General features: G+C 35.7%; 1 protein-coding gene across 9 annotated transcripts in view; it reads right to left on the bottom strand.

Annotated features, from left to right (window-relative positions):
* The window catches only part of ARP9 (actin-related protein 9), a 329,521-nt gene that overhangs the window by 193,851 nt on the left and 122,298 nt on the right, over positions 1–13,372 (bottom strand). For all 9 annotated transcript variants that reach the window (XR_016355759.1, XR_016355760.1, XM_089798716.1 and 6 more), the window contains exons 10-11: positions 7,361–7,450; positions 7,113–7,163 (exon numbers count right to left, since the gene is read on the bottom strand). Coding sequence is in view for 7 of the 9 variants with exons in the window: in XM_089798716.1 (XP_089654842.1) it covers positions 7,113–7,163; positions 7,361–7,450 (141 nt within the window). In the remaining 2 variants the exon portion in view is untranslated. The remainder of the gene's footprint in view (positions 1–7,112; positions 7,164–7,360; positions 7,451–13,372) is intronic.

Below are 13,372 nucleotides of genomic sequence, written 5' to 3'. Positions count from 1 at the left end.
ATATTAGCATATGGTTTAAAGTATTCTTCAGATGCCGAGCTGAATTTACAAGGTTTCTCTAGTTCAAATTGGGTAGGCTATGTGCCTGACAGGAAGAGTACTTCAAGATGTTGTTTCAGCTGGGTTCAGCAATGATTTCCTGGTGCAACAGGAAACAATCTTGTGATACCTAGAGTGTTGCTTAAGAGGAATATGTTGCGACTTGTGTGCCTGCAAAAGAATTCGTATGGCATCAAAAACTACTTGGTTTTTTTGGACAACTTTCTAACTACTATGTTACGTGTAATAATCAATGTTGTGTGAAACTTTCAGTTAATTCGGTGCATGACAACAAAAAAATGTGGAAATTAAATACAATTATTTTAAGGATATGGTTCAAAGAAAAGTCATTGAGCTTAAGTATATTTCTACAGAGGAGCAGACTGCGGACATTCCCATCAAGCCACTTTAGAGAGTGAAATTTTGTTACTTTCTTGATAAGCTTGGTATTGTGGAGAATGATGCTCTTGCTGAGAGAGAGAGAGAGAGAGAGTCAACTATAGTAATTCATTTCTTGTTTGAGGTGAAATCCCTTGCTCCACTCTCTGTGAATAGGTATGGTGGATCCACCCTTTGCGAGTAGGTATAGTAGATTCACCTTTTGCGAGTAGGCATGGCAGAAGTCATGTGAGTGACTCCACGATTTTATTTTCGCTTATGTTGTTCTGATTCATCCTCTACGAGTAGCTATGGTGAATATTGATATGTTGAGATAACAATTTATCTATGATGAGATTTTGTTTTGACTTTATCCTTACTTGCAGCTTGTGTACTTGATGAGATGGCTATCTGACAATCTGTCTCTTGCTAAGGAGTGATGCAAATTATAGCTGTGATAGAGAATTCATACCTATACTGTTTGTTTGGATTCAACACTTCTCATAATTTCTCTTTTGTTCGTGCAGGTTTCTTGTTTCCCATCCTTCATTGGAACCGGATTTGGTCTATCTTTTATGTGCATTGGGAGCTTATGTGCATGGACTTTCTCCATCTGACACGCTAACTGGACTTCCAGCTCATCTGTTGTTTACCTCCTTTATCTTTATCTTCCACTGACTGGTCATCATCAATACCAGCAATTCCATTGTTCTTCACTGTCAATACATTATGAGTCATCAGATAATAAACAATATTTCTCAAGGTTACCAGGAGACTGGGGTACTTGGAGACCTTGGAGACTAGTACGGCTAATTTTCAAAAATAGGAGACGGGGGTACTTGGAGACGTTAATTGTTGTTTAATAAAGAAATAATTATACATCATTGACAAGTCTTTCTAGAAGCAATTAAGCAAATTGATTGGAAAACTATAGTGGCTATCATTATAATTACTAACATATATGATATAAGTAATAACAATTTTTTAAGGGGTGATGATAGAAGATAAGATTTAGGAGTTTTATGATACCTTATGCTCAATATTTTTGGTGGGAGACATCAATTGTTGGTTGGGGGACTTTGCAGATGGCAACCAAAACCTTTTGCATCCAAACATTTTTGGGGACGTCTTTGGTACCTAGAGACGTGTCTCCGGTACTGGGGGTCTCCGAGACGCGTCTCCAGGTGTAGGAGACGGGTCTCCTTGTAACCATGATATTTCTCAAGGCACTCTGATTGCTTAGTTTTCTACCATCGTTGGCATTCATTCTTATCGAGCCATTTCATTGATGACTGGCACTTCAGTTCACAACTGCCATCTTTCAATATGTTTTGTATTCCTTTGTATTTACATATTCTATGTCTGACAATCAGTAGCTTCTGGATTAGATTGTGTATATATTTTCTTATCATCAACGTTTCGGATCACACTTAGTGATCCATCACTTTCATGCATCCTGATGATGGATCACTGAGTGTGATCTGAAATGTTGACGATAAAAAAATATATACACAATCTAATCCAGAAGCTACTGTTTTCCAAATAGAATCGATTGTGGAAAACTGATTACACTGATATTCTATGTTATCGAGTTCCACATTCTCACTGTCAGGAATTTTTCTGAGGTTAAGGGAGTTAATTCATGAAGGACAAGATATTTAGATTGTGTGGTGCTTTTATATATGTTCTGTGTTAAAGAAGTCTGGGTGTGTCTATATCTAGTTTTCTCTGTCTTAATTGTAGTGTTGGTATTCATTTATCTAACTCAGAGAGCAGAGTTGTTTTAAAGTATTTTTTCAGAGTGTTCATTTGCTCTGTTATATGAGTATCTCTGAACAAATTATTGCAGTATCATTCTTATTGTGTATTAGAGATTACTTTCATATTCTGAGAAGTTACTTTTATTGAGTGATCCCGATCATTGTGTGATCTTTGATCCCCAAAGAATTACAAGAGATTACAGTTTTTCTTTGTATCAAGTTTTGCACCCTTCAATAAAGGAATTATTTTCTGGTGGGCTAGGTCGTTTCCCTCGCTGAGGGGGTTTACTCCCCAGGACAATTGATTTGTATTGTCTGATTACATTGCATAATTTGTAATAATTTTGAGTACATTAATTCTGGTTCATAAATTTAACACAGATCTATGTCTTTTCTTCTCCTTTGTTATAGTCTTTTCAGTGTCTCTGGAAGCTATGTCCAATCTGGTAGAGCGATGTATGGATTGATTGGGAGCTCTTTGAATCTCATAACTCATGAATCTGAGCTTTGCGAGTGACTAACTCTAATTTCTACATATATATAGGTTTATTTGGTCCCTGCTGTATATGTATGTATGTATATGTATATGTGTGTGTGTGTGTGTGTACATGCAGGGCCCACAGAAACCTATATATATGTATATGTGTGTGTGTGTGTGTGTGTTTATAGGTTTCTGTTCTTCCATATAAATATATATATGCTTTCTCATATTGTCAAGTATATTTTCATCCAGTTTGATGGTTTCTTTTCTGACAAAGGCCTTCAAGCTTTCACACGATTTATGTCTTGACTCATATGGATACTTACTGGCCAACCTGCATGATGGGCATATGGTTATTCCACAACTCAAGGCAGAGTGTCTTTGATCTGCTTTTCTTGGTAGTTTCTGTATTGGACATAACCTTGCTGGGCTCTTGCTACTATTAGTAGTGGCTGAATTACTAGAGGTTTTTCGGCTGATCTTTTAAATGGTTTGTGAAATTCCCCAGTAAATTAGTAAACTGGGGACAACAAAGTTTTCCTGTGCCCTCTCCCGAGGCCTGGTGATATTCATTAGATCTGTGTTTATGCTCTACTTTTTGTGCCCTGTTGTGAACTTTTACAAAGTGTTGGGTTGTTTTGTTGATTTGTTTATCTTGTTGATATGTTTTATTAAATGGAAAAAGGTAAGGTAAGCTATCTTATTTCATTAGAGGAGATTATGGTTACTGCATTTCTACTATTCACATGAAGTCTTTTGTTGGACAAATTAGTTGATAAGTATCGGTACGGTATATCTATCATGATTTTTTTGATTGGGTTTGTATGGGATGAAGCGAAATGCATCCTTTTCACTCCATTTAAGCCAGCTCATTTCATTTATAGTGTTATATTTCAGCAATAATATTTCTTGTGTATTCACAGGGAAAATATGAACAAAATTGATGTTTATTAGTGTATCTTAACATGCTACCACATAGCCTAGTTGTTTGGAAGATGTTTTTGTTCTGTCGGGTTGCAGGTTGAAAACAGCATAACAGAAATAATGAGAGGCTAAGAATGTTCTAGGAAAGGTCTAATGCCTGGCTTCAACTGTATATATCCATGTGTTAAGATGGATAATCAGATATGCATCAGATGTTGTAAATAAGTAATTGCTATATAGGTTCGCATGTGGAGGGCTTCGGTGGGATAGAGAAAAGATAAGGGATAATTTTGAGGGATCTATGTGTGGACTATTGATCTGTTTTGCCCACATTCAACAGGGTTCTCAGATGAATTAACAGATATGATTTTAACCATGTAACATGTATCAAAAGGGGACCCAAGAATGTAAATTTTAGTAGATATATTCATGCAAAACTAATTCGCACAGATATGTAAATGAGGAGAACTAGCTCTTCATCATTACCTCATCTAAGAATGTAGACATGTGTAAATAAGATTATAATTCCATTTCACGTGGCAAGATTGGAAGCTTTCTCACCCAGCTCTTCCCTACCAGTGCCCCTTGTGAGCTGGATTGTAACTAGGATTAGAATTAATAAAATATCATAGTTTCAGGACTCTGTGAGTCCTGGCAGGACTCTGCCAGTCCCAAGCTGAGTCAGGCTTGCAAGGTTTTTTCACTCTGCTAGTTGACTCAGCCGAGTCTTGGAGAATCCTGCCTTGACTCACAGAGTCCACAGACTGTGCTCACTCAGAAAGTCCTGTCAAGAAGATTCTGTCATGGCCAGCCAATGCACAAAAGCAAGAAATAATATTTTCAATTGTTTTTAATTATTCTTTTTGGGTTATATGCCTTGTCTAGGAACTAAAAAGGTCATCCCATCAACACTTAGAAGAGAGAGAAAAGGCTTGGAAGAAGTATGGGGGTTTGAGAAAATAGATCAGCAAATCAATTGATTTTTAAAATTTATTGTATCAGATGCAAGGTGTGAGATGTTTGGTACTTCAATGCCAAATTTACAGAGGATTGTAGTTAGTATCTTGAGCCAGCCATGTAGTAATTCAGGTGTGAATGCAACTGGAGTATTTTTGAGCATCTACACTCGAAGAAGTGCAATAGGTTGGCAGTGAAAAGGACAAATGATCTTGTGTTTGTGCATTACAACATTTGCCTTTGTCATACACAGATCTTGGGCACCGCCATATCTACTATCAAATTAGAAGAGGTTAATCTAGAAGCAAAGTGAAACACTGAGATTGATGATCATGTCTTCAGTGCTGAAGACTTCGAATGAGTTGTTCAGGTGTATCAAGAGGCAGAGGAACTAGCGATGGGACACGAGGAGGCTAGAACACAAGGAAACCCAATGGAGGAACCTACCGCTAAGAGTAAGGGATATGACTCTGAGGATGATGAGCATTATGACTTGGGGATGATGGGAATGCCACTAAGATTAGGCCTCAGACACAAGGCCTGAAGATGGTTGTAGAATCTTCCATGACCTATATTACGTTTACTTGTAAGAAGACATAGGCTATTATGAGCCTTAGTCTCCTAGGCTCTAGCTTTTATTTTCATATATGTTTTGAACTTTTGATTCTATGGATTTCAAAGCCCATGAATATTATAGACATTTGACAGTGACACTATTTATATTTCTAATGTGTTATTTAGTTTTGTTAATGTTATAGCTTCCATCGGACGTCAATTCAATATGACTAATTTAATTAAATGAATATATAGTATATTATATTGTATATATTTGTATCATATATATATTTATAAATATATGATATATACATTATACCTAAAATAATTATTTGTTATTACATATTAATCTATATAGTTTCTAACTCTATTCTCTATGTCATAAAGACACAGGCTCAGGTACATTATAAGAGGCCTTCCTATGTGTGACTAAATGCTCACCTTCTTCTCCTCATTGGTCAGAATGTCTGGCCACGTTAACCTGAGGTGGCACAGGGATGTGTGAACCAGCGTTGACCAAGCATGGTTAATATTAAATCTTTGCAATTGTTATCCGCCCCAACCTTGTTGGTAATCATTGTGTCGGTTGTATGTAGGGCTACTCAAGTGGTCACGTCCCCTCTCTTTTTGCTCCCCACTTACTATATAATAGAGTACATGCCATTACTTCAGATACATATGCTATAGCAGATCAACAAAAAAAGTTTCAGATATTATTCGTGACTTGCAATTCAAATATAATTGTTACCAATATTATATAATAAACATTTAAAAGTGTAAACCGAATTACACAAGTGTTATAAGTGTTGAATATAAATCATATTCAATATACTTACTAATTGATAATATATTTGAGATCATTTATATATTGACATATAAATCTAATACAAGGACTTATGAATTCAGTTTCAAATTAAAATAAATCCGATCACTGATTTTCAACAAGTTTAAATTGTTTCCTTCTGAAATATGCATTTATACTTATCTATGTAAACTTGTGTAGGTGTGCAAAGTAGCTTCTTTTATCTCAATTATTGTGTATTTGATGTTAATTGACTAAATGATGCATGAAAAATAAATTAAATCCTTAAAAATCTTTGAACTTCTTGGGTTGTTCAATTTGCCAAGGTTGAGGCCGAGACCGAGCCCAGAACCAACTTGCTGAGTCCGAGATGAGTTTGAGTCTTGTATATAAAATATTATGGCTTCGGCCTTTAACCGAGAAAAACAAAAAGAACTTTGTAAAATTTATATAAATACTCAATTTGTTCTGTATAAAATATTTTTTAAAGGTTACATTCTTGGGAAAGCATTGCAGATGTAATTACTATTTGTAAGGTAGGATCCAAAAGCCCTAGCGATAAGGAGATAAAAGGTTCTATTTCTAATATCATATATATTCATAAATGTTGTTTACTTCAGCTAAAGTCTATTTTCCTATTCAAAAGATCAATGCATACATGTACATGAGATCAAAGTACGTGTTACTTGATTAGCCTACTGTCTTTAAGTCTTGAATGTTAAAAGCATATTATAAAAGGTCAGTATCTTTGCTAATCTCTCCTTTTCATGGTGTTTACAATTTATCAAGTTTTACTTGAATCTTGACCCAATCTAAGTGCTAGGGAAAATTCCAAGTAAGATAAGTATTCTTCAAAAACTGGCTTGTGAGTCCATGCCAAGTCCAAATCTTGCAGCTATGGTTATAAAGTAACTTTTCAGTTAGAGGAATATTTGGGTTTCTTCTTCAACTCTTCTAAAAAATCATTCTTATTAAAAACATCCAAGAAAGTTTGTTCCAATTAGTCATTCCAGTGCATCTCATAGCAAGTTGGCTGTAAGGCTTATGTTGTTTCAGCCTATGAGTCTTGGAGAGTTGTAACAAAGATCAGCAAAACAATATTTTCAATATAACTGATTAAATTCCAAGTTTGTACCATGTATAATTTGCAATAGAATAAGATACATGTTATTTTCTAACAATAAGAGAGATATATAAATATATCAAAATAATCTACCTCTCCACCAAATGTGAGTGTAACTCCTGTCGTTGGCAAAGCAACTCCATCCTGAATATAGCATAATAATATATATGAGGGCAACAAATATATGCATCATGAATGGCAAAAGGAAAACACAAAAAGAAATCGACTTGAAATCCTAAATCTCTCTATTTGAAAGTTCACATATACTGCACTTTTCCGCATCAATCATCATATTACCAGACATGCACTGCCAGCTGAAAGAAATCAATTGAACTTCTTACCTCAATACACAAAATGGACACAGATTGAGCACCTATATTCACAACACACGCAGAAGCTACTCCATTTCCAAATGTTGCTGCAATACTTTCCTGTAATATGCTAGATATTAGGAAAAAGAAGTCCGTGAATACTAATTTTTAGCTCTAGAATAACTTATGTCAGAAAAATCCTAATAATAATGTCCTCTAATTTTCTAATCAAATTGTATTTTCTTGTTCTCTTTTGATGATTAAAAACTCCAATACTAATAGTGCAAGACCTGTGAAGCAAAGCTAATCAAGATAACAGTAAGATTGTGGTGAATACTCAAATTTATCTCACGGCAATAAAGCAACCCATAACACAAGTAGGCATGTAATGAAACTGTAGTGCAACTAATCTCAGGGACATATGAGCAGGAACCAACTAATGGCTGGTTTATCTCAACTATCACAACTTGCTTCCAGATAACCAAATCTTACACCTATATTCTTCCCGATATTTTTTTTTCTTTCAACATAGCATAGGATCTACCAAATTCCAATATATCTAACTTCAATCAAACCATTACGGCTTATTATCTCATTTATCACATGCTGTTTCCAGCTGAAAAATTCTTACACCTACCATATCTGTACATTCTTCCAGATGTTTTTCTTTTCTTTCGACACAGCATGGAATCTACCAAAATCCAAGGAATCTAACTTTAATAAAAACTTCTAAAGTAATTCATCTTTGATACACCCTATACGTACTATGGCATTGTTAATGATCCAAACTTGAAATTTCATTATTTACTAGAGGTGTCTTGCCTTGCAGTTCCTGTAATTCCCTTAGGGCCCGTTTGGTGAGCGGAATAGGAATACGCATTTTGGAATACGTATTCCAAAAATTTTGAATTCCTTGTTTGGATGCATCAAAACGGGATTGGAATACGAGGTAAAATAGGAATACGTATTCCAATTTTGGCCCAAAAATGGGGTTTTGCAATTCCATCCAAATAGGTCGTATTGGAATACGTATTCCTATTCCATTTTTTTTAATTTTAGAAAACATAAATTTTCGGGTCCGCGAATTCCCATCAAATATTGGCTGAACCAAACGGAGAACAGGAATACATTCTATTCCAGAATACGTATTCCGGAATACATATTCCAGAATACGTATTCCTATTCCGCTCACCAAACAGGCCCTTAGTGTAGGATAAACATGGATTAGATCTGTTTGAAAAAAGTATGTTGTATTAAAAACCTTTCCCTCCAGGCAGATTCACTAATGATTTCAAGAGGATGACCATACGATCTCATCAAGTTGTTTTAATGATCTTTAATGAGAAAAACAAACTGAAATACTAACTCTGGATTGGAATGCAGGTAACATCAAAGACATACAAACTGTAATAGACCATCCAGTGTAAAATTGTACAAGGAAAGTCCATCGATCACGGAAAGGGAAGCAAAATCAAAGGGAAATTACCCCTTAACAGGGTTGATTTATATCTATGAAGTAGTCTGTATTGTGGCTTAAATTTTAGCCTCCGTAAGGTGTATCTTATAAGGCTTATGTTATCTGTCTGTAGAATTTCTGACCTGTAGTCCAGCGCAGGAGACACAATTCCACAATATTGATTAGATGCTACTGATAGATAGTTAATTATAACACATGTAAACCACTGCATCTTGTTCCTAGAATTCATTATCATCTTAGTAGTTAACCAAATTAGAAATGATTTGAACACGTCAAAAATTTAGTGACATTAAAGCATCACATTAAAACTGTATGTTACCTCAGGTTTCCAAGAGATGGATGGCAGAAGACAGGGAATGCATTTTGGGACATGACAGAACCAGAGGGAGACATTTTTTGGGGACACCAATGGGACGGATATTTAAAAAATACAGGAAATTTTTTGAATTATGAAAAATTTCATGTATTTATATGATAGCATTCATAACGTAATCATCATATACATCATAGAACCTTAACACATAATATTAAAGTTTAATCGAGATTTTCATTTCCTAAAAAAGTGACAAATAAAATGAATTTTTAACAAATTTTAATTGCATGCACTGACAATTTACATGCATATTATAACAACAAAATGCCCAAAGGCTACAAGTTTTACTATAAAATGACAAATATATAGAAATATGCAGCTGTCTCTAATCAGTATTTCCTAACACTACATCAAAATCAAAGTTTGAGTCACTGCCAGTACAAGAGGTTGTCTCATGGTAATCCAATGCAATTCCAAGCAATAAATCATGTCCTTCCTCATCATTGACTCATATGGTATCTTTTGATCAACATCCTAACATGCAGCTGGAGCCTGACACTTCTCAAAAGTCTGATAGTACTAGAACCACCAGGCATTGTGCACAACCACCAGCTTCTTCAATCATCTAACGACAGGCCTATTTCTCTTGATGGATTGGATGAAATTATATCTCGACCAATTTTTTATTGCATCAAAGGAACTAGCAACTTGCAAAAATGACAAGCATCCTCAACTCTAGTGCATCTTCGCCATACCATGCCAACCATCCAATGGAATTGTTTTGAGCTAATGTAGTTCTATCCAACACCAACTCTAGCATATTAAAATTTGTATGACAAAAGTTGACAAAATCTGTCTATTGTGATCCAAGTTTGCTAGACGTCTCCTCAAAATACATTTTTGCAAAGGGCTTTCATGAAGCCTTCTTACATCTTGTCATCATCAAATGGAAGCACTCTCCCAGTTCTAGTTGCATACCATTTGGGATTTATAGCATAAATTGTCATATAAAATGGGTGTCACATAGATTAAACTATCACAGATATCTTTACAATAAGTTCACTTATTACAAGAACTTATCTACAAAAATAAATTCCATAACTTTCGCGAATGAAATCACAAAGAATTTGAAAAAAAATATCGCAGATATCTTGTCAAACTATCTGCCATATTTATCGCAATATCGCAGAAACTTATCAGCCGCAGAAGCATATAGACAATGACAGCCTAAAAAGAAAGGTCAAAACATAATTTCTCAATTGCATGCAAAGGATGGTATCCCAAGGTTGAGGTAAGAGACCTAATTGTGGCCAAGATGGAGTGTACCAGAATGCAACAAGCAAGCTCTTCTCTTTCGACTTTGCAAAGAGAGAAAGAAACACTCAAATCCAAAGTAAAATATTTCGATTTTTGGAGTCTTTTATATGCATGCTAAGTAGATAAAAACTAAGTTACAAAAATATGTTTTACTTTTCACCTTGCTTTCTAACTCTAATAGTTCATTTTGCATATGCTTGCTGGCAAAATTGGGGTGGGAATGTCTTATGTCTGCAAAGGCTTGCGCTTTGAATCTTATGCCAAGCTTGTAGTTCATCCAGTTGTAAGTGCAAATGAAGGTTGTTTGAGGTCATTCAAATGAAGAAGAGGAGCAAGTTAGCATAGAAACACCTCAATGACCTTGTCTTTGTGCAATAGAACCTTAAGTTCAGCATAAGAAAGGTAGAGTTAGCACCAGTTGGTATACGTGATTTGAATGACATAGATCCTTACACTAATTGGACATCACAGAAGCAGCCTCCATTGTTCACAAGGGGTGACACCCACAATATGGAGAAGCGGGTTATCAAGTAGGGTGGAATCATAGTGGGATTAGATGCTATTTAGAGGAGGATGAGGACACTAAGAGTAAGGAAGATACAGATGATGAGTCGTTGCCAGCACCAGCACCATCTATATGTAGGATGGAGGTCGAATCGAAGCTAGTTGTGGAGAGAGAATAGAGGGTTGGACCTTGCCACTCCCATAGTTTTTACTAGAGTTGTGGGGAAAGGGAAGAGGAAGATGTAGACTGTTTATATTGTACTTGTATTTTATTATAGTTTTACAAAGACCATTTGTTAATTTTAGTTTTCTTCAGAGTTCAAACTATCACACCATGGCTACTAGTCAGCAAAATTCCACATGAGGATGCAATTTTGTGTGTGTGCGTGTGTATCAGCTTGTTTGGTTTGTTTACTCATTTACTAATTCATTAGATCCTAGGATATTGATTTGTGTAGAATGGTCTAGGCTTCTGCATTCAATGCGGACGGATGTCGAATGGCTTTCGAACGCATCCGCGGGCCCAGCTGCCAAGAAAGGCAAAAAAATCATTAAAAAACTTTTTAAACTTAAGTTGCCCACTCAACACATGTTGCAATTGCATTTTCTAGATTATCTTTTGCTATGAAACCCTAAAAGGACCCTAAAGGTGAATATTGAACCATTCACAACTCATTTTGAAACTTTGTTTGCATCTACAGCCACTTCTCATTTGGTCTCTAGTTTGCATTGTCATTGTGAAGCCAAGTTCAGCATTTTCGAAGAAGATCATTTGAAGAGGGAGAGATAGCTTTCTCAAAGTTGTTTAAATCATTAAAGGTAAGTGATCAATCCCATTCTTGAGTATTTTGATGAATATTTTCAAGTTCTTGAAGATTTTTTTCAAGCTTTTTTTCAAAAAAGAAAAAGAAAGATATGTAGAAGCAAGTTTGGGTATTTATTTTAGTAGTTTTTTTCTCACTTCTTTTTACTTGTATGCATGATGTTCATAGTTGTTAGGACCTAATTAAAATTTATTTATTTTCTTATAGAATAGGTTGCAAAAAACTAGGCAAGAATGGATACCGGTGGTAGTGCTAGTCAAAGTTCAATGGGGGGCCAAGAAGGGGAAGGGACTGATAATTTCAAAACTGATATAGGTTCTCCTTTGTGGAGACAGACAACACGGATATCACAGGTTTGAGGAGGTGACTCATACTATTGGAAGTGCAATTATTGTCAAAGTAATGAAGGAAAACCTTTCAATAGCTCATATTCCCGAGTGAAGCTTGATTTTATGGGCCCTGCTAGCAAAGGATTTGGAAGTGCAAAGGCCAAAAAGGTATTGGGATGACTAGTGCAGAAATATTTTCATTTGTAAGAGAACGAGAAGTTGATGCATTGATCAATAGATCAAAAAAACACTACTATCAAGGTCAATCCTCAAAGAGCAAGCTGCATGCACCCACTAAACCAATTGCATCCTCCCAACACCCATTCTTGCAAGTACTTCTACTAGGAGAGGATGAGGAAGAAGTGGGAATTTCAATCCGTAAAAGAGGCTCATTGCACACTGAATTTAAAATGGAGGCAAGAGATTGCGCTGATGAAGCTATTGCACATTGCCTTATGTGAATAGGCTTCCTTTCAACTTGGCGAGATCGCCATATTGGAAGGAAATGGTGACAACAATAAAAGAATCACCAGCTGACTACACAAGCCCAAGGTATGAAAAGGTGCGTACGACTCTACTACAACAAGAGAAGACACATATAGAGAAAGACCTTCAACCAATCAAAAAATCTTGGAAAACTTCAGGTCTAACTATTTTGTTAGATGGTTGGAAGGATACAAGAGACCGGCCACTGATTAATGTGATTGCAGTTTCCCCCAAAGGGGCAATGTTTTTGAAGGCTATTAATTGTGAGGCGCAAATAAAGGATTCCGACTTCATTTCTATAATTCTCATCGAGGCCATCAAGATGGTGGGTATTTGAGAATGTGGTACAAGTGGTTGTAGACAATGCCAAAAATTGCAAGGGTGCGGGTGCTTTTGTTGAGAGCCAATATGAGCATATTTTTTGCACCCCATGCACTATTCACTCCCTTAACTTGATCATGCAAAGGATTGGCACTCAAATAGATTGGGTGAAGAAAATATACCAAGAGGGGGAGATCACACAAATGTTTGTGACCAACCACCACATGTCACAATCCATTTTTTGAACATACTCCAAATTGGAGTTTCTGAAGGTAAATTCATTTTTTTTAATTACTGAGCTTCATGGATTTGTAATTTAGTTAAAGATTACCATTTATAATTATATTGTCAATTGACATATTGTTAACTTGCTTAGGTTGCTGAGACCCATTTTGCATCTCATACAATTGTTATGAGATAACTCCTCAAGGTAAAAGCTGCATTGGGCAAAATGGTCATCAGTAATCAATG

The sequence above is a fragment of the Cupressus sempervirens genome, chromosome 8 (genome assembly GCF_028749045.1).
Source record: "Cupressus sempervirens isolate cs-2001-9-10 chromosome 8, ASM2874904v1, whole genome shotgun sequence".
Classification (NCBI taxonomy): Eukaryota; Viridiplantae; Streptophyta; class Pinopsida; order Cupressales; family Cupressaceae; genus Cupressus; species Cupressus sempervirens.
This window is presented reverse-complemented; position numbering and strand designations above follow the sequence as displayed.